Here is a 25,342-nt window from a genome sequence, read left to right as displayed (position 1 = left end):
CCAATGCTTATATGATTATAACCTGAAAAAATATATGTGCCCTTGTTCATAGGTTTATTAGATTCATAAGGCTGCTAAATTTTCTGAAAATCATTAACTTTTTTCACTAAAATAATACAGAATGGTGATGCACAAATGAAATGAATTTTCTTGGTTCTTGCAAGCAATATAAAAGTCAGAACCGTTCAGTTAAGATTCTGTCACAACAGTAAAAATAATTTATATTGTTAATGTGTATAGCTGCCATTATACTAATTTAATTGGGCTTCCTATTTGTTCAGCCCATGGTATAGTATTACCTCCTAAACTCCCCAACTGAAGGTTGAGGTCTTTGCATTGCAGGCCTTACAGTTTTTAATATAAACACAAATAAGACAGCTATTCTGGGGAGAAGAGGGATTTGGAATGGGTAAGCAGACAAGTTATCCAAAGGGTTTTTAAACTTTTTACAGCAGTTAGTCCCGTTCAATGTTTTTCTTATAAATGCATTTTTGGAGTTCTCTGCTTCAGCCAAAGTAAGTGAGAAACTGCAGCAATCTTTATTGCTGTTAGCCAGCTTAAAAACAATGCCACAGGAGCCAGTCAATGCAGATGATGTACAGTAGCCAAGTAGAGAAAAAACTTGGATGTTCATAGTAATGGTTGCTGAATATATTTGTGCACAAGTATATGTGTATTACTCTATAGCTGTGCAATAATTATTCAGGTTCTTGCATTCTGATTTGCATAACTAGGAGCTGTGTTTTTATTTATGTATCACTAATTGCAGGGATGCAGTTCCCTGAAACCATTAACTTGCTGATATGAAATATAGCAAACTACTGGGTTTTCATGTCCCTTTTGAAAGAGATGTGAGCTTATGATGTTTCTGTTTTTGTTAGCACTATGATGCCATAATGAGGTACATTAGTCAACCACCTCTTCTGCTTGATGTTCATATTCACAAACCAATGCTAAATGCTCGGACCTGGATGGACTCTTTGCTTGCATTCTTCCCAGGCTTGCAGGTAAGGTTTCTAAAACCCCCAGTCCTCAGATCACATTAAATGGACTTACTAATAATTGTTCATAAAAACAGATATGAAAAATACATAATATAGTTGTTGTCATTTAGGCTCAGTAATTTAACTTATAAAAATGTTATCTGATGTGGAAGAGGGATTTGTTTGCCTTTGCTTTCTCTGCTGGTTATATTAAATCATGCAGCTGACACATTATTTCCAAGTTTGTACGGCTGTTAAGAGGGGAAATTGTCTGAACTTTCATACCCTTTCATTATCCACCTGGCTCTGCTTCTTTCACCTGTTAACTCCTGATGATCATGTAGTCATCATTAGTCTGCAGAAGAGAAGAATGAGGGGGGATTTGATAGCTGCTTTCAACTACCTGAGAGGTGGATCCAGAGAGGATGGTTCTAGACTATTCTCAGTGGTAGAAGAGGACAGGACAAGGAGTAATGGTCTCAAGTTGCAGTGCGGGAGGTTTAGGTTGGATATTAGGAAAAACTTTTTCACTAGGAGGGTGGTGAAACACTGGAATGCGTTGCCTAGGGAGGTGGTGGAATCTCCTTCCTTAGAAGTTTTTAAGGTCAGGCTTGACAAAGCCCTGGCTGGGATGATTTAATTGGGGATTGGTCCTGCTTTTGAGCAGGGGGTTGGACTAGATGACCTCCTGAGGTCCCTTCCAACCCTGATATTCTATGATTCTATGTAAAATGCTTGACTCAAACTGTAATAGTCTTCTGCAGAAGTTTTTCAATTCATGTGCAAATCATTTTTTAAGGGGGGGGGAAACTCCTGCAAGAGTGGAGCAAGGTACTTCCCCTCCACCCCCCGTTTGCTTAACTGTCAACTATAGAGATCCCTTTTCTTCTTAGGGTCTAGCTCTTAGTTGCCAAGCTCACAGCTTACTGATTTTGTTACCCACGCATTGAAAGTGGTGCCCAAAAGGTTCCAAGGCATATCAGATGCTCAACTTCCATTTCTAGCAGTCTAAAATATATATCTGGCCACCCTACTCATGGGTCTTAAGGCTTCCTGTTGATATTTCTGTCTTTGTCATTGGCTCCCTTCATTATATCTCCTCCTCCCCCCCATTTATATGCTACAGATGTTTGTCATTAGTTCCCTTGCCTGTCTTTCCTCCATGACCTACTACATAGTTGTCCAGATCAAATGATTTTGAAACTGGTGGCAGTATTGATTTTCAAAACAACCCCACCTTGTTCACACCCTTCTCTGAGTGTTCATTGCTGAATCTCTGAAACATGATAAGTTTCCTGTTTGTATTTCTTCCCTCTATTTAGAATAAATCTTTGTAAGAATACCTTTTGTATGGATGAATAAAAAGAATAGTCTCTTGTTCCAGGATTTACTTGCAACCAGATTCAGAAGGCTGGTATTATGATTGCATGAGAAGTCCATTCTGCTGCCCGCTAGGCCTTTACAATCATATGAGCCACTCTGGATTCCCAAAGGGGTTTACATATCTGATTGAGAATCTGTCTTTAGAGATTTCAAAAGCAATTCTGGTAGCAAAATTTGAACTGAAGGGAATGGGTCCATTCAAGTCCTGGGCCACAGATGAATTTTGTAACATCTGTCACAAACCTGGGCAAATTCCCTTTTAAAGCAGAATTTCAGTCTCAGTATGATCCTGTCCTCTTTCCTGCAAGTCCATTATGATTGCTGTGAAATAGTGGTCTCTCAGGGGTTGCAGTCACTCATATGTTTCCTATCCCATGCTAAGTAGAAAAACATAAATAAAGTAGATTATACACTGAAACAGAGGATCATGATTTCCTGTATTATTGTGTATGCTGGCAATGTATACATTGCTGGGTAGTCTTGTACAGATATCATGCCTGACTTTTATGTATTTATTGCTATTGTTCTTGATTTGTAGGTATTGAAAGGTGACATTAGACCTGCTATCGAAACTCATGAGATGTTATATCAGGTGATAAAAAAGCATAACTTTCTTCCTGAGGTAAGGCAGGAGGTTATGTAAACTGATTGTGATCTCAGTTCAAGTAATACTAGACATAATGTATAATTTAAAGAAAAAAAAAGTTGGTTTCAACATTCTTCTGAAGCCTACAAATCCACATGCACAACAGGAGTCGTTCTGGATATGAAACATTTTTCCCTGAGATGTTGTAACTACCAATAGAGGGAAACAATTGTTATATAACAGATAAGTGACGATGAATACATTTTGTTTTTTAAACTGACCTTGGATCACTTCACACTAGTATACAAAGTTTACATAACATTGATATGAAACTATCTTCTTGGTGATGTAATGGCTTTATGCAATTGAATCACACTGACTTTTCGTTTCCTTCTGTTTCTTGGCCAAGTGAAGCCTGAATCCATTGGAGAAGTAACATGTTCAGGGCCGTATTTTCACTGAGCCTCTGAAAACGTATTGAGTTGAGCCTATTGTTTTGAGCCTGAAAACAAGTTAACTGTGCACACAAAAGCCTGTTTGCCTGTGTACAATCATTACTGGAACATTTGCAGAGGCACTTAAAAATTTGGTCCTTGGTCTTCAGCGGACAGAGGCTTTCTTGTTTTTTCTGGTACTTGTTTTGTTGCTGACTAGTTGCTGTAGTATTCATACCATAGGTGGCAGCTTGCCTGCTCTAGCATTCAGAGATAACAAGTTGTAGTTTGATTTTGTTTTTAACATAATCAGACCTGCCTATTCTGGATCTATACCTTTTCTACACTTGAAAGGTGAATAACTTTGAATGTCTGACTTCATCCAATCTACTAGAATCCAGAATAGAGCAGAATAAATCAAATGGGCCCATAGGGCCTAATTTTGAACTCTGTCTTTAGTTTATTCTGAAGTAACTCCACTGCCTGACTTATGTGAACACACTGCAGCGCTTTCCTAGTGCGCTCCCCGAGGACTGGTTTAACTCTCAGCGCTCTACATCTGCAAGTGTAGCCATGCCCTTATACTGGTGTATGTAAGATCAGAATCAGGCCTGTCATCAGAGAATATTATTCACTATCAATTTTTTTTCAAAAAGTAATCATCTAACTGTTGACAGGAATCCTAGAACAAGTTTGGATAGGGGCTTTTTATAATTAGAAATGGAAATAAATGAGAAAGGAGTAGAGATTGATGATCAGGACTTGCACCCTTCTGCCTGTTGGTGAATTATTATTTTAGATTTCAAAACAATCTGTACATTTTTATGCCTATATTTATTTATCTCTATTCTTTCTTCCTCAGGCTTTCACAACAGACTTCAGGGTTCATTGGGCTCAGCACCCTTTAAGACCAGAATTTGCAGAAAGCACCTATTTCTTGTATAAAGTAAGGCTACTTTCTTCATTGTTTTGGCTTTTCAACACTTGGTACTAAGGTTTGGATTTTATTGGTGCCGCGTCCCAAAGCTGAAAGAGTAGAACTGGATCCCATCTCATTCACATGTGTTGGAGTTAAATACTTATGGCATGCAAGCCACATGTAGGCACTCTTTGTTATTAGAAAATGTCTTCAGAGTTTTGTTTTATAAGGCAAGGATTTTCAAAGGTACAAAGGGGCCCAGCCTCTTCAGATTCAGTGACAGTTGGGTGCCTGAGGCCCAGATTTTTAAAGGTATTTAGGCATTGCTGCACTCAGCACTGCAAGGCCTAAGTCTTATTTTCAAATATCTTTAAAAATCTGAGTGTAACTCCCTTGTCTTCCTTTGATTGTCCCAGCATAGTATAGCGTATCCATATAGTGTAAATGGTAATGCACTGTATTTGAAAGGAACTTCCTCTTCTGCATATGGCTCTTCTCTTTTGAGACAATGACATTAAATTTCATGGGTGTATAAAAAAGGCAACATACCAGAAACTAATGCATAGCAAGTAGTTCTAAAAAAACAGCTATACATTTTACATGACATCTAAGTATTGTGCAACTTTTCTAAAAATAGGCTACTGGGGACCCTTACTACCTAGAAGTAGGAAAAACGCTCATTGAAAATTTAAACAAATATGCTAGAGTACCCTGTGGATTTGCTGCAATGAAGGATGTTCGTACTGGAAGTCATGAGGACAGGTAAGAGTGTAGTGACTTTTAAGTTTCTTAGAAAATATAAAAGGAGTCTGATTAACTTATTTTTATGTGTATTCAGATTAATTGAATTTTGGATAGATGCGGATAGTGTATTCTGTGTTCATCTAAATAAACAACCCTCAGATTATGCATATTTGATGTTAATGGAATATGTGTAGTCTAATTGGCCTTAAAAACTTTCAAAATTCATAGCCTTAAATCATAACACTTCTGTAAAAAAGTGAAGACAGCCTATTCTGATATTTTCTTTATATATCTTTTTAATAAAACTGGATGATGGTTAAGTAGATTAAATTTGAAGCATATTTCATTTGAAAAATGTTGACTTCGGAATTCTCAAGCAGTATATTGTTGTTGTACCACTTTTCCATTGAACTTTTTGAACTGTTATTTCTGTCTGTAAACAGTTTCCTCCTATTGGAATTCTGCAGTAGTTGCAGCACTCAAGCAGGGCTCATAAGCTCAAAAGTTACTATCATTAAGGCTGCAGATTTGTCACAGCCTTTTTTATTAAACACAGAGCAGTCTCGGTAAATTTAGAACACCCTGTAAAGGCTGCGTCCCCTGCCTGAGCCCTGACACTGTGGGTTGGGAGGGGAGGACGCTGGCACTTTCCTGAGCCCCCTTCCCAGGGTGGAGCATCATTGGGAAGGGGGAATGCAGCATCGGGGGAATGCAGCCTGGATGCTGGAGCTTCCCCCAAGGAGAGAAGCCTCAGGGGGCACGGAGGGCTGAACGGTACCTCCCTCTGCCCTCTTTGGGCTGTGCTCTGTGCCCAGGTTCAGGCTCAGCGCAACCCAGTGCTGCTATTCAGCTCAGTCCAATATGGCGTGGCTGCCCTGCTTCCCTCCTTTCTCCGCATCATGACATAAAGGCACCTGAGCAGTGCTGCGACTGTGTGTGCCAGGTTATAGTGCCCCAGAGTGGGGAGCTGAGCCCAGCCACCCAGGGCAGGATCTCCAGCTGCGGGGAAGTCACGGGAAAAACAGGAATATGACCCTGTTTGACATTGTTCCCCACCATGACAAACCTGCAATGCTAAGTATCATTAACTGTTTGGAAATTGAAAAGGAGGACTTGTGGCACCTTAGAGACTAACCAATTTATTAGAGCATAAGCTTTCGTGAGCTACAGCTCACTTCTTCAGATGCATATCGTGGAAACTGCAGCAGGCTTTATATATACACAGAGAATATGAAACAATACCTATTCCTACCCCACTGTCCTGCTGGTAATAGCTTATCTAAAGTGATTTCCAGCACAAATCCAGGTTTTCTCACCCTCCACCCCCCCACACAAATTCACTCTCCTGCTGGTGATAGCCCATCCAAAGTGATAACTCTTTACACAATGTGCATGACAATTAAGCTGGGCTATTTCCTGCATAAATCCAGGTTCTCACATCCCTCCCACCCCCATACACACACAAACTCACTCTCCTGCTGGTAATAGCTCATCCAAACTGACCACTCTTCAAGTTAAAATCCAAGTTAAACCAGAACATCTGGGGGGGGGGGGGGGGTAGGAAAAAACAAGAGGAAACAGGCTACCTTGCATAATGACTTAGCCACTCCAAGTCTCTATTTAAGCCTAAATTAATAGTATCCAATTTGCAAATGAATTCCAATTCAGCAGTTTCTCGCTGGAGTCTGGATTTGAAGTTTTTTTGTTTTAAGATAGCGACCTTCATGTCTGTGATCGCGTGACCAGAGAGATTGAAGTGTTCTCCGACTGGTTTATGAATGTTATAATTCTTGACATCTGATTTGTGTCCATTTATTCTTTTACGTAGAGACTGTCCATTGAATTGAGTATCCTGAGCATTTGTTTTACTGCCACTTTGGGAAATAGCACTGTTCTTAAGGCTGTCTTCTCTCTCTTCCCCCCCTCCCTGACCCCATAGAATGGACTCTTTCTTCCTGGCTGAGATGTTTAAATACCTTTACCTGCTCTTTGCTGATAAGGAAGACATGATTTTTGATATAGAAGATTATATCTTCACTACAGAGGCTCATCTGTTACCTCTTTGGCTCTCTACTACAAACCAAACAATGTCTAAGAAAAATACAGTGAGTGATCTTTTTAAACTTTTATCTGTTTTTAATACCACTTTAATGTGTTTTTACATGGAAAAATCAGGGTAAACGGTAAGTTTAAGCAATAAGATTTTTGACAAATATTTAATGCAAACTGTTTTATCATGACAGTAATTAGTGGCACCCATGCATATTGTCAATTTTTTCCATGATCAAACCTGTTTTTTAGGTATTTATAACTCAACCATAAAACCTTGCTCCGGGCTGGAACTTGGCAGAAAGGTCACAGAACACATGTGCTTATAAAAAACAAACCAGTAAAACCCTAATCTTCAGTTTTTGTGTTCCCAATAAATAAATAAATAAATACATTTTCTTGTTTTGTGGAGCTCAGATTTATTTCCTCTTTAAAAATACTTTAACCATAGCATAGATTAAATTTGCCAAGTCATTTTTTATATTAAGGGAAAAATAAAATGCAGAGAGAGCTAGCCTGCTGACCTAGGATTTAGTACCTGGGAGGAAACCCAAGTTAGCTTTCCAGCTCTAGGGCCAGATCCTCAGCTGGTGTAAAATGTTGAAATCAGTTGAGCTATAGCAAATAGCAGAACTTGAGGCTCAGGCTCTGTCTCCTTCTCCCCCTTCTTCCTAACTGGGAACCTGTTGAAATAGCATACTCAGTCTCTGCTGGAAGTGGTAATGGTAATGTAGTCTAAACAGTACTTTTCTTGCCTTTTTCATTCTGACAGACTGATATTTCCAGCATCAGTAGCTCAATGGGCAGACTAAATAAACAGATGAGAAAGTGAACAGAGGATTTATCACCTAGGGATTCCCCCAATGTTAATCTGCCATTTTTTTGACTCGAAGTGTGTTCACTCTTGGATAATTCTTAGTTAATCCCTTACTTAGCATTTTCTTACTTATTTACACAGCATGGCAATATGCACTATGAGGGTGAGACTTCTAAAGGCTCCCAAGTGCGCATTAACGTAGTGCTATTTGAAAGAGCACTACATTCATGTGTAATAGGGAACTTTTCGTTCATGACAGCAGACCAGTTAGTTAGTGTACAACACATTGATGTGCTTTAGAAATCACACTTGCCCACTGTGCACTGTAGACAAGACACTCAGTGTATGTTTACACTGTAATAAAAGACCCATGGCTGACCTGGGGCCTGAACCACTACATTGCATTTTTATAGCCCAGCAGTCCAAGCCCCAAAAGCCTGTGTGAGGTTACCCAGGCTCTGAGACTTGGTGCCTATCTGACTAAGGCAAAGATAGAAAAACATCCCATTTAAAGCAGATGTCAGGAGCTTTTCTCTCAAGGAAGAAATCGTAAAATAGACACGAGGTTATTGAAACCAAAACACTGATCATTTTAGAATCATCTGGGTTGCAATAAAATGGGAGGGGAAAAAGGAACACCTCTTACTGGGCTGCATTGCTTATATTTATTTTAAGTACCATGTCAGCCACTTGAAATATCTGTGCCCTAGTGCATGATTAGCAAGGTGGCCTCCTGCTGTTTCACTATTCGATTTGATAGACGATAGTGGGGAAGCAGTTTTACGCGACCTTAGTGTGCAGACTTTTTTCCATGTACAGTAACTCCCCACTTAACTTGCTTAACGTTGTTTCGATCTTATGTCCCTGCTCCATTATAGAACATGCTCCATTTAAAGTTGTGCAATGTTTCGCTATAATGTCGTTTGGCTGCTTGCTTTGTCCACAGCTGGCAGCCCTCCATCAGCTCCCATATGCCCCCCCCCCCCCAGCGCCTCCTGCCCGCCGGCAGACCCCACAGATCAGCGCCTTCCCCCTCTTCTCCCTGCCTCCTGCTGTGGCAATCAGCTGGCTTGCAGTGTTCAGGCAGGAGGGGGAGGAGCGAGGACTTGGCCTGCAGGCTCCCCTTCCTGCCCCTGCCTCTTGAACTCCGCAAACTGCAGAGGCAGGGGAGAGATGGGGGAGGCTGTGTGCTAAGTCCTTGCTCCTCCCCCCTCCCTCTTGCCCCCTGAATGTCGCAAGCCAGCTGATTGCCATGGGCAGAGGGGAGGAGCGAGGATGTGGTGTGCCTCCCTCCCCTGCCTCCTGCCTGCAGCAATCAGCTGGCTTGCAGTGTTCAGGAGGTAGAGGAAGACTGCATGCTGTGTCCTCGCTCCACCCCCCTCCCTCCTGAACGCTGCAAGCTGGCTGATTGCTGTGGGCAGGAGGCAGGGAAGGGAGGGGGGAAGAGCAAGGATGTGGTGTGCAGAGTAAAGGGAGAGGTGGGGGAGAAGAAGAGGAACCTAACCCCCCCATTTACATTCATTCTTATGGGGAAATTGGATTTGCTTAACATCGTTTCACTTCGTCACATTTTTCAGGAACATAACTACAACGTTAAGTGAGGAGTTACTGTAGGTGGTTTGGCTCTATTTATTTTATGTTGGTCATACTTCTAAGAGAACAATTACTTTGTATGTAGTAACTTCTTCCAATAAAATAAGTAACAGCTTTGTTATGCTATAGCAACTTGAATATTTTTTTCTGGAGCCTTTTTATACACCTTTAAATACTGGGTCTTAGAGAATTATTAATTATTGTTGATAAATAATTTTAAATGACTTTTCTCACAGGTGTGTTGTAAACAGATCAGTATTATACTCATTTTACAGATGGGAAAACTGGGCTGTAGTAAAGTTAAATGACTTGCCTGGGATCACCCAACAAGTCATTTGCAGAGCCAGGAACAGATACTAAACTATTATGCACTTCTTATGCGACAGTAAAATAGTGGTATTTGCAAATGTTAAAAACTAATCTCTTCCTTTCAAAGGAAAACGAATGTCATTTGATTTATAGTTAAGGTCTGGTTTGAAATTAGGTGATGTAGTTTTGCCACCCATAGGTTTAGTTGACTGTTGCTATATGGATTGTGAGGAGGAGACTCCTGGGATTGTTCCTATTGAAATATGTGAACAGGAAGCTATATGTGGCAATATAACCTTATTTATTAATGTTTAGTTTTATGGTTTCTTTGTGTCAAGTCATTTTAGGCAGCTCAGAAATCAATAAAGATATTTGAACTGAACTGAACTGAGATGATCTCATGGAATATTCTTTAAAATAATCTGAGGCATGTCTTTTGACATAAAACAGGACAGTCCTAATGGTCTGGAGCTGCCACAGCCAAAATATAGGCACTATTAACTTTACACCTAAAGCAAAAAACAGTTTTCTTCTATCGGAAAGAACAAGAAGTTACATAGGGTGCTAGATGTTTGGTACAGCACGGCTTCAAAACTCCATTTACCAGTAGAGGGCCTAAATCCTTCAATTTCTGTAACTAGGTTTAAAAAAACCAAAAAACCTTCCAAAGAGGAACCAAGGCAGGACTGCATTTGAGTCTTCAGATACACATCTCTGGCGCCTTTGCCGCTGTTCATATCTTTGCCAAATTGCAGCAAAATAGAATCATGACCAACATCATTTGTTTCATTCTGATTGGGAATGCTATGAAGACAGACATGAGAGCTATTCAGAAAGGAAAATAATATAAAAATAGAGACTAGGGGACAATTGGAATGTTAAAGGCTTCAAACATTAACACTTAAAATTTTATACACATGCCAAGAAGCTAGCAAAAAAGCAGGCAAGTAAAAGTCTTACTATTCTTCACTAGTAATTGCAGTTGTATATACCTCCCTACCTTCAGTACTATGCTTTGTATACAATTAACTTTTGATGATGCAGTCTACTGTTTGATATTTCTTTTGATAAGAAATTTAGAGTAATTGGGTTTCTTAATAGATAATCTGCTTTGTTCATTATAGACAACAGAATACTCGGAGCTGGATGACAGTAACTTTGAGTGGACATGTCCGAACACCCAGATTCTCTTCCCAAATGACCCTATGTATGCTCAGAGTATCCGTGAACCTTTGAAAAATGTGGTGGATAAGAGCTGTCCTAGGGGCGTTGCCAGAGTGTAAGAAGCATGTTTTATATCCTCCGTTGCTAGGAATGGCCAGAAAATTGGCTGTCATTCAATTAAAAAACCCCCAAAAAACTAAACCCTCCACCCCCCCCAAAAAACCAAGCCTCCCTATCTCCTCTGCATATGTTAGTCAGATATGCTTACTTTGTTCACAAGATGGTATTCCTTTTGGCCCTAAAGCTAGCTGCATTTCCTATCAGCGTTCAGCTAACTTCCAGCTGCAGTTGATTATGTAAGAGTAGATGGAGCTCAGCACAAATCACAGATCCTAATTTGGGATTGCAGCAGTGCCAATTAGGAAAAAAAAAATCAATTTGTAAACAGAGCAAATAGGATCTGAAATCACTGAGAATAAATAAGAAAATGAAGTTTCATTTTTATAATCAACTGAATAAACACTTTTCCTTGACTTTATTTTATTAATGCTGCTATAGATAATCTTGTATCTTATTTTAGGTGGTTCTGTAAAATTTGGAAAATATCTGCCTTTATATGACTACTGTAATATTTATGCAGGTGAAAATTAAGTGGGCTGAGTAACAGTTGCATTATATGCATCTGATGCTCAGTCTGTTAGGAAAACTGGCTTTTCTGGTTTTATTCAAATTTATTTTCATTTATTACCAAAATGCTGAACATTTAGAAATGATATTGAAGAGTGCTGGCTCACACTTTAATCAGATTGCTGATATATCAGTTTTACATTATCAACATTGCACTAGAAAATTGTTGGGGAAGTTCACAGCTTTTTAAAACAATTATAATTTTAAGGTAACATTTTACCAAGAGTTTTGTTTGCTAGAACTTTAATTTTCAGCTTGAGATACTCCAGTGGGATGCTCATACATTAGAAGATAGGAATGGGTTCTGATCATAGACACCGACTTCCCCTCTTTCATGTGGGTGCTTGATCGCCCCTTCCCTGCCCCAACTCCATCCCCTCCCTGCCAATATTCCAACTCCTTCCCCATATCCCCACCCCCTCCCTGGAGCATGTCACATTCTCCTGCCCCCTGAGTGTGCTAATGCTGCCAAACAGCTGTTTGGCAGTGGCTGGGTGAGAAACGCTGGGAGGAGTGGGGATGTGCTTGGGAGGTAGAGGGGAGCTTGGCTGCTGGTGAGTGCTCCAGCCCTGTAGCACCCATGGAGTTGGTGCCTATGGTTTTGATGGCTTTGTATATATTATGTCTCTAGCTTTGCACACCTCTCATGTGTAAAACTGTTAGATATTTTTTTTAACAAATGTACCAGGATGAAACTTTGATCCTTACCCTCTTTGGCAGAGAAGAGAGTTTTGGGAGTGGACCAAAACCGCCCCTGAGAGCCAGGGATTTCATGGCCAGTAACCCTGAGCATTTGGAGATACTGAAGAAGATGGGAGTCAGTTTGATTCACCTCAAAGATGGAAGAGTACAATTAGTGCAGCACGCAATTCAAGTAAGACCCACATATATTTTGTAGAAATCTTGGCCCATTGAAATCAGTAGAAAAATTCCCAATGACTGCAATAGGAGCAGATTTCATCCCTTGGTTTCACTATATTTCCACAGTTTGAGTTGCTTAATTTTAAAAAGAAGCTTTCAGCATACCTTTTTACCTTTCCTTTGTTGCTACATGTGAAAAATAACATTTTTAAACTAAAGTGTGTTTTGCCTCTTCAACTTTGTCTTGCAATTAAGTGCCATTATCTCCACTTGTTACAACCAGTGCTCCATTTACGTTTCAGCAAAAGACTTGGATAGGGCAACACCCACAGAAATTAATGTGAATTTTTATTGTAGTATTCATTTTCATATTTAGTTCAATCAGTAATCCTTGCATTTGTTTAATTGAGTATTACATGCAGTTTTTTTGCTGTCTGTAAACTTAATTTGCAATGTGCTACAGTTTTGCATTAAACTCATAACAGCATAATAGAATTTGGGGGGGTGGGAAGCTGCAGATTTTGGCAGCTTGGACATTTGGCACCTGAAGCATGTAAGCTTTACTAGCATGATCAGAGGTGCAGTTGTTAAGTGTCTGAATCTACAGCTGATAAGTTAACCAGCCCTCCAGCAAAGTTAAACTATTGTGTCAGGCTGTCTGCAGATTCAAGCAGACATCACTGCACGAGTTTGCATACAGGTCACATTTGGAAAGTTTTCTTTGCTGCCACTAAGAATAAAAACTTCTTTTTTAAAAAATGAATGCATAGATTGTGAGGCACAGATTTGGCAGTCCCTGAATTGTAGACGATATGGTGCCCTAATTAAGACGTCATTGTAAGGAGAAGCTGGACTGAAGGAAAGAGCACTTGTTCGAACAAATCTAAAAATAGCACAGAAAAGGAGAAAAAAAGTAGTTTAGTTTAAAATTACAAATGTTTGTTCAAATGTTTGTGCTTTAGGGTAAAAATTCCTCCTTCAAATAGCAAGATCATAAAATAAATCATTTTAAATGTGTGTTTCTAAAGCTCTAGTGTTTTAGTTAGATTGGTATCAAGCGTAGTTCTATTTTTCAGTTTTTATATAATAGAACAAAAGTATCTTTTTCAAACAGTACAGTCTTGGTACTACACATGTATGTGAATGGATTTTTTTCATTATAGTAAGAGAATGTAATATTTAAGACAAATATTAGCTTGATTGCTTCATAGTTAAGTCTCTCAGCATCCCAGACCTGCATCACTATCTAATATAGAATGTGATGTATATGCCATAAATAAATTGGTATTAAATAGACATCAATTTAATCTTCTTTTAAAGTGAGCCTCTAGAAATTAAGTTTGTGTACGTAATGTATCATAGTAGCCCAAGGCTACATTTAAGATGGATGGTTTCAAATACATTTTTAAATACTTGGCACTTGCTGTATTATGGATTTAGAGTTTATAATCTTATACTTGGCCTTGTCAAAATTCACAAAAGCCCTGAGTCTGGAGCATAAAATTTATTTTCAGGATTAGAGAGAGAAACCAGAATGCTATCAAAATAATTACCTACTTTTGTAAAGTGAAAAATGTTAAAGGGCACGTGAAAGGTGCTGTACAAATACATAAGTATTGTAATTATCGATGATATTCTTTGGAAATACTCCAACATTAGGGTTTTGTCATACTGCTAGTCTTCAGTGTCATCCAGAAATTTCTAATTGGTGGTATTTCTAGTGTGATTTTTTGACCAACTGTGCGGCACAGAAATAATTCTAACTTATTTTTACCTTTCACGTGCCCTTTAACATTTTTCTGTTTATCTGATAAAGCATCAACAGTGTGACTCTCTGCAAACAATATTTTGTCTGAAGACTGCTTTAAAAGTATGGATTTACCACAAAATCCAGATCAGCAAAATAGCACATTCATGTATTTTACACAAGAGTCAAAATACACTACTTATTTACCTTAGACTTATTATATGTGGTCAAGTTGACTTTTTTTTGTATATCTATTGCATTAGTATTTGTCTTTAGTTTAAATTTTAAAGAACACTTGTCAGTTGTTTTATTATAAACATAATTCTGTTACTGATAAAGGAAAAATTAGATGTTCAAGAATTTTTGGTTTTAATAGCTTGTGCCGTTTAACTTTGGCATTTCTCAGACTGGACAATGAGGATCAAGTCAGTTCCCATTTTGTTTAGATTTGGCTTCAGGTTTTCTGCTGCAATACCTGAAAATAGACCTAGCAGGGAAAGGTTTATTAGTTTAAAAACAACTCTTTCCATTGCAATTTAAAAATAATCAAACTTGTATAAACCAGAGATTTGGAAAAAATGAAATTTGTGACAGATTTGATAGATTCTTAAAGTATAATTAACAAAGAATTACATATAAAATACTACAAAACAGCTGATGGAAAGGTCATGGGCCTCTGGGAGCTAGACTTTAGAATGCAGTGCTCTCAATTACTTTTTCCTTCTCAGCCTGGTTGATTGGAGGCAATATTGGCAGATTCTGGAACAAGCCAGCTCTTTTTCCAGGAGGTTGGCTATAACCATGACCTTTGATGAATTCACCAGTGGCAGTAAAATTTTGGTTCTGCAAAATATTTAAGCCGCCACTTATCCTAATGTCTTTACTCCTTAGGCAGCAAGTTCACTTGATGCTGAAGATGGTTTGCGATTCATGCAGGAAATGATTGAACTATCCAGTCAGCAACAAAAAGAGCAGCAGCTACCCCCACGTGCTGTTCAAATTGTTTCCCACCCATTCTTTGGCAGGGTAGTATTGACAGCTGGGCCAGCACAATTTGGAATGGACCTATCCAAACACAGCGTAGGGGTATGTATAATGTGAAAATCTTTAGAACGTATGATTTGCTCTTGAATTTTATTTATTTGTGCTTTTTCTCTGTTGCATTGATCTTAATTTTCTAGTATTGCATTTATTTCAAAATACTCAGCTAGCACTTAGATTTATAATAGACATTTAAAATAGTTAGAATTTTAGATTGTTTCTTTCTTCTGACTCAGACACCGCAGAGTTCAGTCTGTGTTTCCTTAGGCAACAGTCATGATTCAGCTTCCACATGCAGGTGCTCCAGTTGTTTTCTGAATGCTGTATGTGGAATATAACTCTTGCATCCTAGGGGGAGAGGCCAATGTAAGGGAAGAGAGCTTGTCAAGCTGCTAGGATTCAGCATGGCTGCCATTCATGGCTGCCAATTAACAACATTTTAAAAGTTTAATGAGGATTAGGCTCTCCTTAGCCCATCAGAAGTTCAGAGAAAGTGTCTCTCTAGATAAAGAGAAAATTACTTGTCCCCTGTGAAGTCAATGGCAAAACTCCCATTAACTTTAATGGGAGCAGGATTTCAGCCCACAGGGTATACTCTAGATATGAAACAAAGTGTGCTCTCACATGGTTTGTGATATCTTAACCATAATTATTCTGTATTTTGTTGACTATACTTAAAAGGTTACAGATGTTGGCCCAGCATCTTATAATAGCCTTTTTGTTTGTACTATGTGAAAGCCAAATCAGTCCAAACTGTTCAAAGAAATTAGTTTAAAAATTGTTGATTAGACAAGTTTTTTGAGAATCTGTCATAATAAAGATTCCATGATAAAGGTCCTGTAGTATGCTGGGAAACACGGGATGACTGGAAAAATTATAAAAGGTAGGAAACATTTACAGGTTTGACTCCAGTATTTTAAATCATTACATCTCTCAAACAGACAAGAGGATTTGTTGCAACCAGTAAACCTTACAATGGATGCTCGGAGATCACTAATCCTGAATCAGTGAAGGAGAAAATTGCTTTGATGCAGAGAGGCCAGTGCATGTTTGCTGAAAAGGCACGAAACATCCAAAAAGCTGGAGCAATAGGGGGCATTGTTATTGGTAAATAAAACTATCTTTTTTGTTTTGTACAACTGTAATCTGTGTTTTCCACAAGGTTATTTAGATTATATATAAGCATATTTTCAAGGGTGGCAGGCATCTGTTACATTCTTGTGAGCAGTCAGCACAACAAGGTACAGAAATCCTGTTGTTGGAACAAAGGAGGTGTGTATACTTAATATCCTGCTTGCACAACAGAATGGAGCCAGACAGAAACCTACTAGTGGAGAAATTCAGTGAGGGGGTTTGTTCTGACAAATCAGAAGTTACGAATTAACTTTTGTTTGGAGCTGAATGTTGTAAAATAAAAGAATGGTTGTTCTTTCTATAATCTTCATTTTCTAGTCTATGCTTTCCCAGCTAAGTTAGTAGTTCTAGAGAGGAATGTACCATTTACGTTCCTTATTAAAAGTTGAGTAACTGTGATTTCAGTACTGAAAATAGATAACTGATTAGTAGCAATCCTGAAATGATGTACATTGAGACCTTTTACATTCAGGAATGCATCTGCTTGTGAAATAGCTTTTTCCTTCTAGGTCCAGTACTGTTCTTGATTTTCCACAGCCAGGCAGGCATCCACCTTTTGAGGCAAATTGAAAATAAAAAATTAAAACTGCTGGACATGCCAAACAATATTGCCTCCCACCCACAAAGTCTCATCACCATCTCAGGCAAGCAAACAGAATTGAAATACATTCCCCCTTTTGACTTAACTTGCTTCTGTCCACTCAAACCTCTTCTTTGCTGTCTCCACCAGGAAATAAGGTTAGAAAATTGTAAATCTGGGGAATTCTAATTAAACTACAGCACATTCTCTGAAATTCCCACACCAGCTATTCAAGCTGCCTTTATCCTATGTAATGAGAGAGCACCAATCCTGACCGACGTCCATAATGGAAAAGCTTGCTTACTCTGACCTTCTGTTGGCTAGATGACAATGAGGGAAGCAGCAGCGACACTGCTCCTTTATTCCAAATGGCTGGTGATGGAAAGAATACAGACGATATCAAAATCCCCATGCTCTTCCTGTTCAGCAAAGAAGGAAATATTATACTTGATGCAATCCGAGAATACGAGGCTGTAGAAGTGCTTCTTTCTGATAAAGCAAAAGACAGAGGTAAGGGTAAAGCCATTCGTGTCTTATAAAGATAAGTAATAATCTTTATCAGTTGGCATAATGTGAAATATAAAACAAACAATGGTTCTTATTTTCTACCTGAAAAAAATAAGTGAATTGGGATTGAGGTGAAAATTCTGTTTGACTTCCATAATTCTAGTTTGTTGAATTAGTTTCATTCAAACTGTAACCATCTCTTAGAATTTCCCAATACATGTCCAACTTATTTAACTTGAAACACTTTACACAAGGTCCCAAACAGAAAAAGTGAACGTTATAATTTTGCTGTAACGAATTAGACTAATAGTGCTACAACGTGGTTGGGTTTATTTTTATTTAAGCCTCTGAAACCCTTTTTTCTTGGAAGAGCTTTTCATATTCTGCTTTGATATCTAGGCTGTGTGTGTTTCAGGGTCCTGACTTGTAGATGTTTCTCAGTTCCAAGTGATGTTCTTCATATCTATAAAGATAGATCTGATTTTTCTCACTGTAAAGACTAGGCAGAAGTGGTTCTCATTGAGCATTTAATTTCAGAAAGGGGAACTACACAAAAATGAGGTAGTCAGTTAAATAGAAATTAAAAGGTACAGCACCAAAAGTAAAATCCCTGCAAACTGCATGGAAACTTTTTAAAGACACCATAGTAAAGGCTCAACTTAAGTGTATACTCCAAATTAAAAAACGTAGTAAGAGAACCAAAGAAGAGCCACCATAGCTAAACAACAAAGTAAAAAGAAGTGAGAGGGGAAAAAGGCATCCTTTAAAAAGTGGAAGTTAAATCCTAGTGAGGAAAATAGTATAAAATCTGTCCCAGATTGAGGTGTCATTAGAGGTGGTTTTGGAACAAATTGATAAACTAAACAGTTATAATTCACCAGGACCTGATGGTATTCACCCAAGAGTTCTGAAGGAACTCAAATGTGAAATTGCAGGACTACTAACTGTAGTCTGTAACCTATCATTCAAATCAGCTTCTGTACCAAATACCAAATTTGAGGATAGCTAATGTGACGCCAATTTTTTAAAAGGGCTCTAAAGGTGACCCTGGCAACTACAGGCCAGTAAGCCTCACTTCAGTACTGGGCAAACTGGTTGAAACTATAGTAAAGCACAAAATTGTCAGACACATAGAGGAACATAATTTGTTGGGGAAGAGTCAACATGTTTTTTGTAAAGGGAAGTTATGCCTCCCCAGTCTACTAGAATTCTGTGAGGGGGTCAACAAGCATAAGGACAAGGGGAATCCAGTGGATATATAGTGTATTTAGATTTTCAGAAAGCCTTTGACAAGGTCCCTCACGAAAGGTACTTAAGCAATCCTGGGATAAGAGGGAAGGTCCTCTCATGGACTGGTAACTGGTTAAAAGATACAAAACAAAGGGTAGGAATAAATGGTCAGTTTTCATAATGGAGAGAGGTAAATAGTGGTGTCCCCCAGGGGTCTGTTCTGGGACCAGTCCTATTCAACATATTATAAATGATCTGGAAAAAGGAACAAACAGTGAGGTGGCAACATTTGCAGATGATACAAAACTACTCAAGATAGTTAAGTCCCAGGGAGACTGCGAAGAGCTACAAGAGGATCTCTCAAAACTGGGTGACTGGGTAACAAAATGGAAGATGAAATTCAGTGTTCATAAATGCAAAGTAATGCACATTGGAAAACAATCCACCTATACATATAAAATGATGGGATCGAAATTAGCTCTTACCATTCAAGAAAGTGATCTTGGACTCATTGTAGATAGTTCTCTGAAAACATCCACTCAATGTACAGCAGCAGTCAAAAATAAACAATGTCGGGAATCATTAAGAAAGGGATAGATAATAGGACAGAAAATATCATATTGCCTCTATATAAATCCATTTTATGCCCACATCTTGAATTCTGCATTCAGATGTGGTCGCCCCATCTCAAAAAAGATATATTGGAATTGGAAAAGGTTCAGAAAGGGCAGCCAAAATGATTAGGGTTATAGAACGACTTCCATATGAGGAGAGATTAGTAAGACTGGGACTTTTAAAGAGACAACTAAGGGGGGAAATGATAGAGGTCTATAAAATCATGACTAGTGTGGAGAAAGTAAATAAAGAAGTGTTATTTACTCCTCATAACACAAGAACTAGGGGGTCGCCAAATGAAATTAATAGGCAGCAGGTTTAAAACAAAAGGAAGTATTTCTTCACACAACGCAAAGTCAAGCTGTGGAACTCTTTACCAGAGGATGTTGTGAAGTCAAAGACTATAACAGGGTTCAAAAAAGAACTAGATAAGTTCATGGAGGATAGATCCATCTCTGGCTATTAGCCAGAATGGTAGGGATGATGTCCCTAGCCTAGGTTTGCCGGAAACTGGGAATAGGCGACGGGATGGATCACATGATGATTACCTGTTCTGTTCATTCCCTCTGGGGCACCTGGCATTGGCCACTGTCAGAAGCAGGATACTGGACTAGATGGACCTTTGCTGTGATCCACTATGACTGTTCTTACGAGATTAAAGTTGCCAGCACCAGTAATTTTACATGATAGTAATTATCCTGCTTGTGTGGCTCTATCCGTTCCATCAGCGTACATAGGGGATATTCTTTCTAGACTCTTTTTTAACAAACTTTCCCATTCCAGTAATACTGCTTTTTTTCAAACAGGATATCTGGGGAGCAGCATATGAACTTGAACTTCTCTAATAAACTAATATTAGCACATTCATTTTTCCCCATCGTATGTACAAAGCTGGAACGCAAAGTTACAGCACTTCTGGATTCCTCACATGGAATCTTGATGTCCATCTATTTATACCAATGGGTGAACTGTTCAAAGTAGTTCTTCGCTCTACTGGGGCAACTGCAGTATAAACAAACCAATCCTTCGCTTCCACCAAACAAGAGAATATTATGTGTTACGGATTTTTAATGCATATGTGCTTTCTCCCCTCCTTGTGCTACCATTGGAATTTCAGCAACAATATTTAAAGGTAAAATGATTCCAAACTACATTATTGATAGCAGTAAGTATCTTATATTAATAATCAAGTTATATACAGTTGGACTACCTAGCATTCTTAAAAACAGTTTCCTTTATTTAGCAGTGTCAGTTTTCTTTAGTTTTGAACATTTATGTAACTGAACCAGAAGAACCTTCCAACATTAATGTAATGGGGAGCCAAGGTAGGATGCAGATTTATGTATTAGTATGTCTGAATTTAAATTTAAAAGAATAGATCATAGCTTTGCCAGTTTATCAAATGAAGACCTTGTGGCTGTACACACTACCTTTCATGGATCTTTGGGCTGCACTAAAGTCCAATTTTGTAATACATGAGCCATGGTGGGCTGAACTGTACACTCATGATTAAGAGGCAGAAAACAGTGACATAAGAGCATTGCTAGGTAAGCCTGAAGAACCACTACAGATGCTAGTACCGTGAATTGACTAAACTTATGAGCAAATGATAAATTAACTTCACAGTTAAAAAACAGTATTTGCAAAAGGCTTAATACACAGCACTCGAGGGACTAAGATTCTCCATACTAATAAAAATCTGAACCTACATGAGGTCTGGAATAAGATCAAGGGAGACAATTGAAAATAAAATGTAAGTGTTCATTTCCTAGTGTATTTCAATTGCCTTTTGAAAGTACTTACAAAATTCTTTTTTCTTTTTTTAAATAAAGATCTGGAAATGGAAAACATGGACCAGAAGTCATCTGAAAATGATTCACATAAGCGGAGACCAGAAACGACTTCAGCATCTGAGGACCTCAGCTTGGTCAGTCAAGAGCCTGAAGGAGAAGAAAGTTCTGATGTTACTCACCTCGATTCATTATCTCCTGTTGATGCAGACAGTGATAGCATTTCCATTTCAAACCAGGAGTCCTGTATCACAGAAATCCATGAGGCTATTGTTCAAGAGACAGAAAGTACAGAATTAGATAACAAGCCTCAGGAACAATCTCAGACTGAGAGAGATTCCAGCTCCAATGTTAATTGGGATAATAGAGTACAGCCTATGGAATCCATATTAGCAGATTGGAATGAAGATATAGAAGCATTTGAAATGATGGAAAAGGATGAACTATGACTTCTAATAACTTATTTGTGGATAAACAAAATGGTGAATTTGTTGGGTAAAAGTGAGGACCTAATATCTAAGAATTAGAAATTGTTCAGTATTGTGATGAGCAACCAGGTTTCACCTGGATAAAAGAAACCCAGCATGTGTTATAATTTATATGGTTTTAATTTTTCCTGTTTTGAAATGGGAATGTGCAATTGAACTGTTTGTATGGCTCTGTTGCATGGTGCTGTAATACAGAAGGTTTCATTCAGGGAATTAATCAGATTTCTGCATTCCAGGCTTCTGGAGAGCAGATTGCCTTGGCCTCTGGAAAGGTAGAAGTTGAATGTAATGGGATTAATACACCACTTGTTGGCTGGTTATGGCACTTGAAGGCAATAGTCAGAGGCTATTCTAGTTGAAGGTTCAGTTTCACTGATAAAGGCCTTTATGGAGAGAAATAGGTGCAACTGTGAGACATTTCCAGCTGTAATGTCTTTAAAACACAGCTAGAAACAGCTCAATTTGTCCTGACATTTATATCTTATTAAGATATAGCAGTGTTGCTCATCACTCCTTCCATCTGTTTTGTAGAATGTCCAAGATAACCTGGATTTTTCCTCTTCTGCTCTTATTTCAACTAGAGGCTGTATAAACCAAAGGTAATGTGCTGTATTAGGAAGCTCTCTTAGGAAAATTAAGAAAGCTTTGCTAACTAGAGGAGTAGTACATAAAGGTTCACAGTGATTATGAAGATTGTTACTTGAATTAAGGTAAATTGGGCAAAACATGTTTTAATACAATTTTTCCTTTTTGGCCTTCCATGCTTAAAGCTATCAAGCTTAAAACTACCCTAATATACAGAATTTAGCATTATTATTCTCTGAAAATTGAAATTCTCATCTGTTGAGTATTTATGACAATTTCTGTTTTCTCTACAAGATCTATATCTGTCAGCCTTAAATTTGTAACATTTTGGGCAAGAAAGCCAGTATCAATAGTGAAGTACAACTGTTTACCTTTAGCTGTTGGGTCCATAATTCAAAATTTAGTGATGTGAAGTCAAAGAATAATTGATATACTTCGTGGCATCTGGGTTCTTTTTTTTTTTTTTTTTTTAATACAGGTAAGCCTGGTTCCTAATTTATCATGTTTTTGGAAGTATCCTCTAATTAAACCACAAATCTGTTTAAGCAAACAAGAAGCAGTTAGCTTAACTGTGTCCAAATTAAAACTGCCAAAAATCTAGTTTAAGTTGATATATAGACACGGGTTTTAGTTAATTATGGTTCAATTCAGTATTTAATTAATCTGTTTTTTCCTTTTCAAAGAGAGACTTAACACTGCCTATATCACGCACCAGACTAAAACTGAAAGTTTTTATATTTATATATAATCTTTATAATGGCAGACAGATGTATCCCTGTCTGAAGTGCACCTTTCATTTTACTGGTGAGATTAAAATGTGCCGAATATGCAAATGTCAATCAGTACAGCCATACTGTATTGTACTTGTGTATATTTATATACGGTTTCAAGTCCCAGACAAATGTTGTATACATGTAATCTGACAGTGACACTTGCTCTCAAGAGTATCAAAATGCAAAAGTACCTTTGAGAGCATGTTAGTCAATCATAATACTACACAGAAATTGAATGACAATTTAACTGAATAGAGATGTAGTTAACTTTGAGATAGTGAAGCAGTAGGGAACTAGTGAATAAGTGTCCTTTTAAAATGTAGTTTTAATTTCTTTGCACAAATAACTATGGAGGTTTGGGCTTAATATATTGGTACAGCGCTGAAGCTAAATACTTCATCATTTTAGACTGAGGGATTGATTTTAAAGGATGAGATTATTCCTCAAAATCTTTGAAGTGTCCTTTGTAACGGGTGCCCAGCTCATGCAATTGAGGCATGCCTGGTATGGCCACAGAATCCAGTGTGTGTTTTTCTGGGCAACAGATGATATGGCTGCAAGTGACCAGTTGCACCATACAGTGGTGTAGTTCAGAAATCTTAACTCTAAAAAGGAGTTAGATATTTCCAAATGTCAGAATCTGGTGCCACTAATGAGGGTTTTTATTCTAACTCTACTGGATGTAGGCTACACTAATAAAAGCTGCACAGGTTCTGTGGTTATATTCTTTGATCTCACCATGGAAGTACCTTCGTTTAGGTATTTTTAAGGATTGTATGTAAAGTGGTTTTCTGGTCATTACATTAGCAAAAGGTTTGTCAAATTAAATTTTTAATATGACAGCTAAAGTTTTCAGTTCCTTCCTGCAGAAAGTGATTTAGTTGTTAATGCTAAAATTTGTCTTTAGAAACGTTATTAGAAGTTGATGCTCTAATTCTCCCTGTCACCACAAGGTAATCATTTATGACTGACTAACCTTACATTAAGTGTAAGCACCGACACAACAGTTCTGACACAGGCACATTCCATCCTCTGAAGTGAGGGATTGTTAAGAGAATCCCTTGATATAATTTTTGAAGCATCTATTTTGTGGTGGTCTACCTCAGATAAATGTTGTCCCTTTTTTTGAGATTAGTTTAACTTTAACTTTACCTTTTTTAAGCGATTATGATGGCCATGGTTTACAGAACTGATTCAGGTAAAGTAGACCTTTTGGGGAAAAAAGGATAAATTAGGGGACAATTTTATTCAGGTTTTTTCACTGTCTTTTTCCTAATAAAGATGGAAATAGACTTTAGTTTTAACCTCTTCATATCACTCTAAAAATACAATAAAAGTTTCTGTAACATGTTAATGCCATTTTAAAAAGCAAAAGGAATGTGTGATTGGAGAGGAGTAGAGTGTACTTTGCAAATTTTTAAAAACTTCTATTGTGCTTAGAGAATATTCCTCTTGCATCACTAAGTCAATATCATGTGTATATTTCCCTGCTCTGATTGTGTTATTTGGTTAACTAGAACACTGAAGAGTTTAGAATTCTTATTCCCTAATGTAATTCAAAGTCGCCAATTTAATATCTCCTTTGATGTTAAAGGAATATTCTCTATTTACACTTACTGTTTCATAATGAAGTTTTAAAATAAACTGAGCATTGTTTCTCCTCCTACCGTGGTTTTAGCTGAAGGCTTAGCTTTAGTCAGTGAAACAGTGTGTGGCAAGATTGTAGTGAATGTTAACAGGACACCTTATGCAAAGGCTTCAGTCAGAACATAAAAAAAAACATTCTGTGAATGAAATATTGTATGTTTGGATTTTATAGGATTTTTTACCAGCCCAATTTACATCCATATATTTTCTTATGATGTAACTTATGAAATATCTAATAACAGGTGCTGTAATACTACTGTTGGGTTTTACTGTCTGGTGATAAGTGTATACAATATTTCTAAGAGCAACTGTGTACTGTGATGTAAAAGTCTGGGCTAAAATGTATATAATCCTTGTATATAATTGAGTACTGGATTATAATTGCTGATTGTAAAGATTTAATAAAATATGTAAATATTCTGGTCAAACTCCTTTAAGAATTGCCTGCATGATCCACATCTTGGCCTTCTGGAAAGCTTTACACATCATCCCTCACAGTATCAAAGGATATACAAGGAGTCATGGCCCATCACTCACTTCCTTCTGGCAGCCAGAGAAACTAATCACAACCTCCTCTAGCTGTTTAGTGCCATTGAGCTGTACATCTTCGAGTTTAAATAACTGCTTTAGTCTCAGTCCAGAGGGACTCAGTACTAGTGTGACTAATAAGGTATCA

The 25,342-nt window shown here is 38.0% G+C and overlaps 1 protein-coding gene across 4 annotated transcripts in view; it reads left to right on the top strand.

The window, feature by feature from the left end:
* EDEM3 (ER degradation enhancing alpha-mannosidase like protein 3) overlaps positions 1–25,094 on the top strand; it is a 46,700-nt gene extending 21,606 nt beyond the window's left edge. The window contains exons 10-21 of one of the 4 annotated variants that reach the window (XM_073356666.2): positions 882–1,007; positions 2,905–2,988; positions 4,249–4,332; positions 4,943–5,067; positions 6,989–7,154; positions 10,942–11,096; positions 12,389–12,542; positions 15,168–15,362; positions 16,259–16,424; positions 17,356–17,541; positions 20,501–20,548; positions 21,216–25,094. In XM_073356666.2, the coding sequence (XP_073212767.1) occupies positions 882–1,007; positions 2,905–2,988; positions 4,249–4,332; positions 4,943–5,067; positions 6,989–7,154; positions 10,942–11,096; positions 12,389–12,542; positions 15,168–15,362; positions 16,259–16,424; positions 17,356–17,541; positions 20,501–20,548; positions 21,216–21,622 (1,896 nt within the window). In that variant the 3' untranslated portion in view covers positions 21,623–25,094. Of the gene's footprint in view, positions 1–881; positions 1,008–2,904; positions 2,989–4,248; positions 4,333–4,942; positions 5,068–6,988; positions 7,155–10,941; positions 11,097–12,388; positions 12,543–15,167; positions 15,363–16,258; positions 16,425–16,988; positions 17,096–17,181; positions 17,542–20,500; positions 20,549–21,215 lie in introns of those variants that run through there. The other 3 variants (XM_073356663.2, XM_073356664.1, XM_073356665.1) reach the window with 3 other exon arrangements.
* Positions 25,095–25,342: the final 248 nt, after the last annotated feature.

This window comes from Lepidochelys kempii, chromosome 8 (genome assembly GCF_965140285.1).
Source record: "Lepidochelys kempii isolate rLepKem1 chromosome 8, rLepKem1.hap1, whole genome shotgun sequence".
Taxonomy (NCBI): domain Eukaryota; kingdom Metazoa; phylum Chordata; order Testudines; family Cheloniidae; genus Lepidochelys; species Lepidochelys kempii.
The sequence above is the reverse complement of the archived record's forward strand: the minus strand, read 5'-3'. Positions and strand labels throughout refer to the sequence as shown.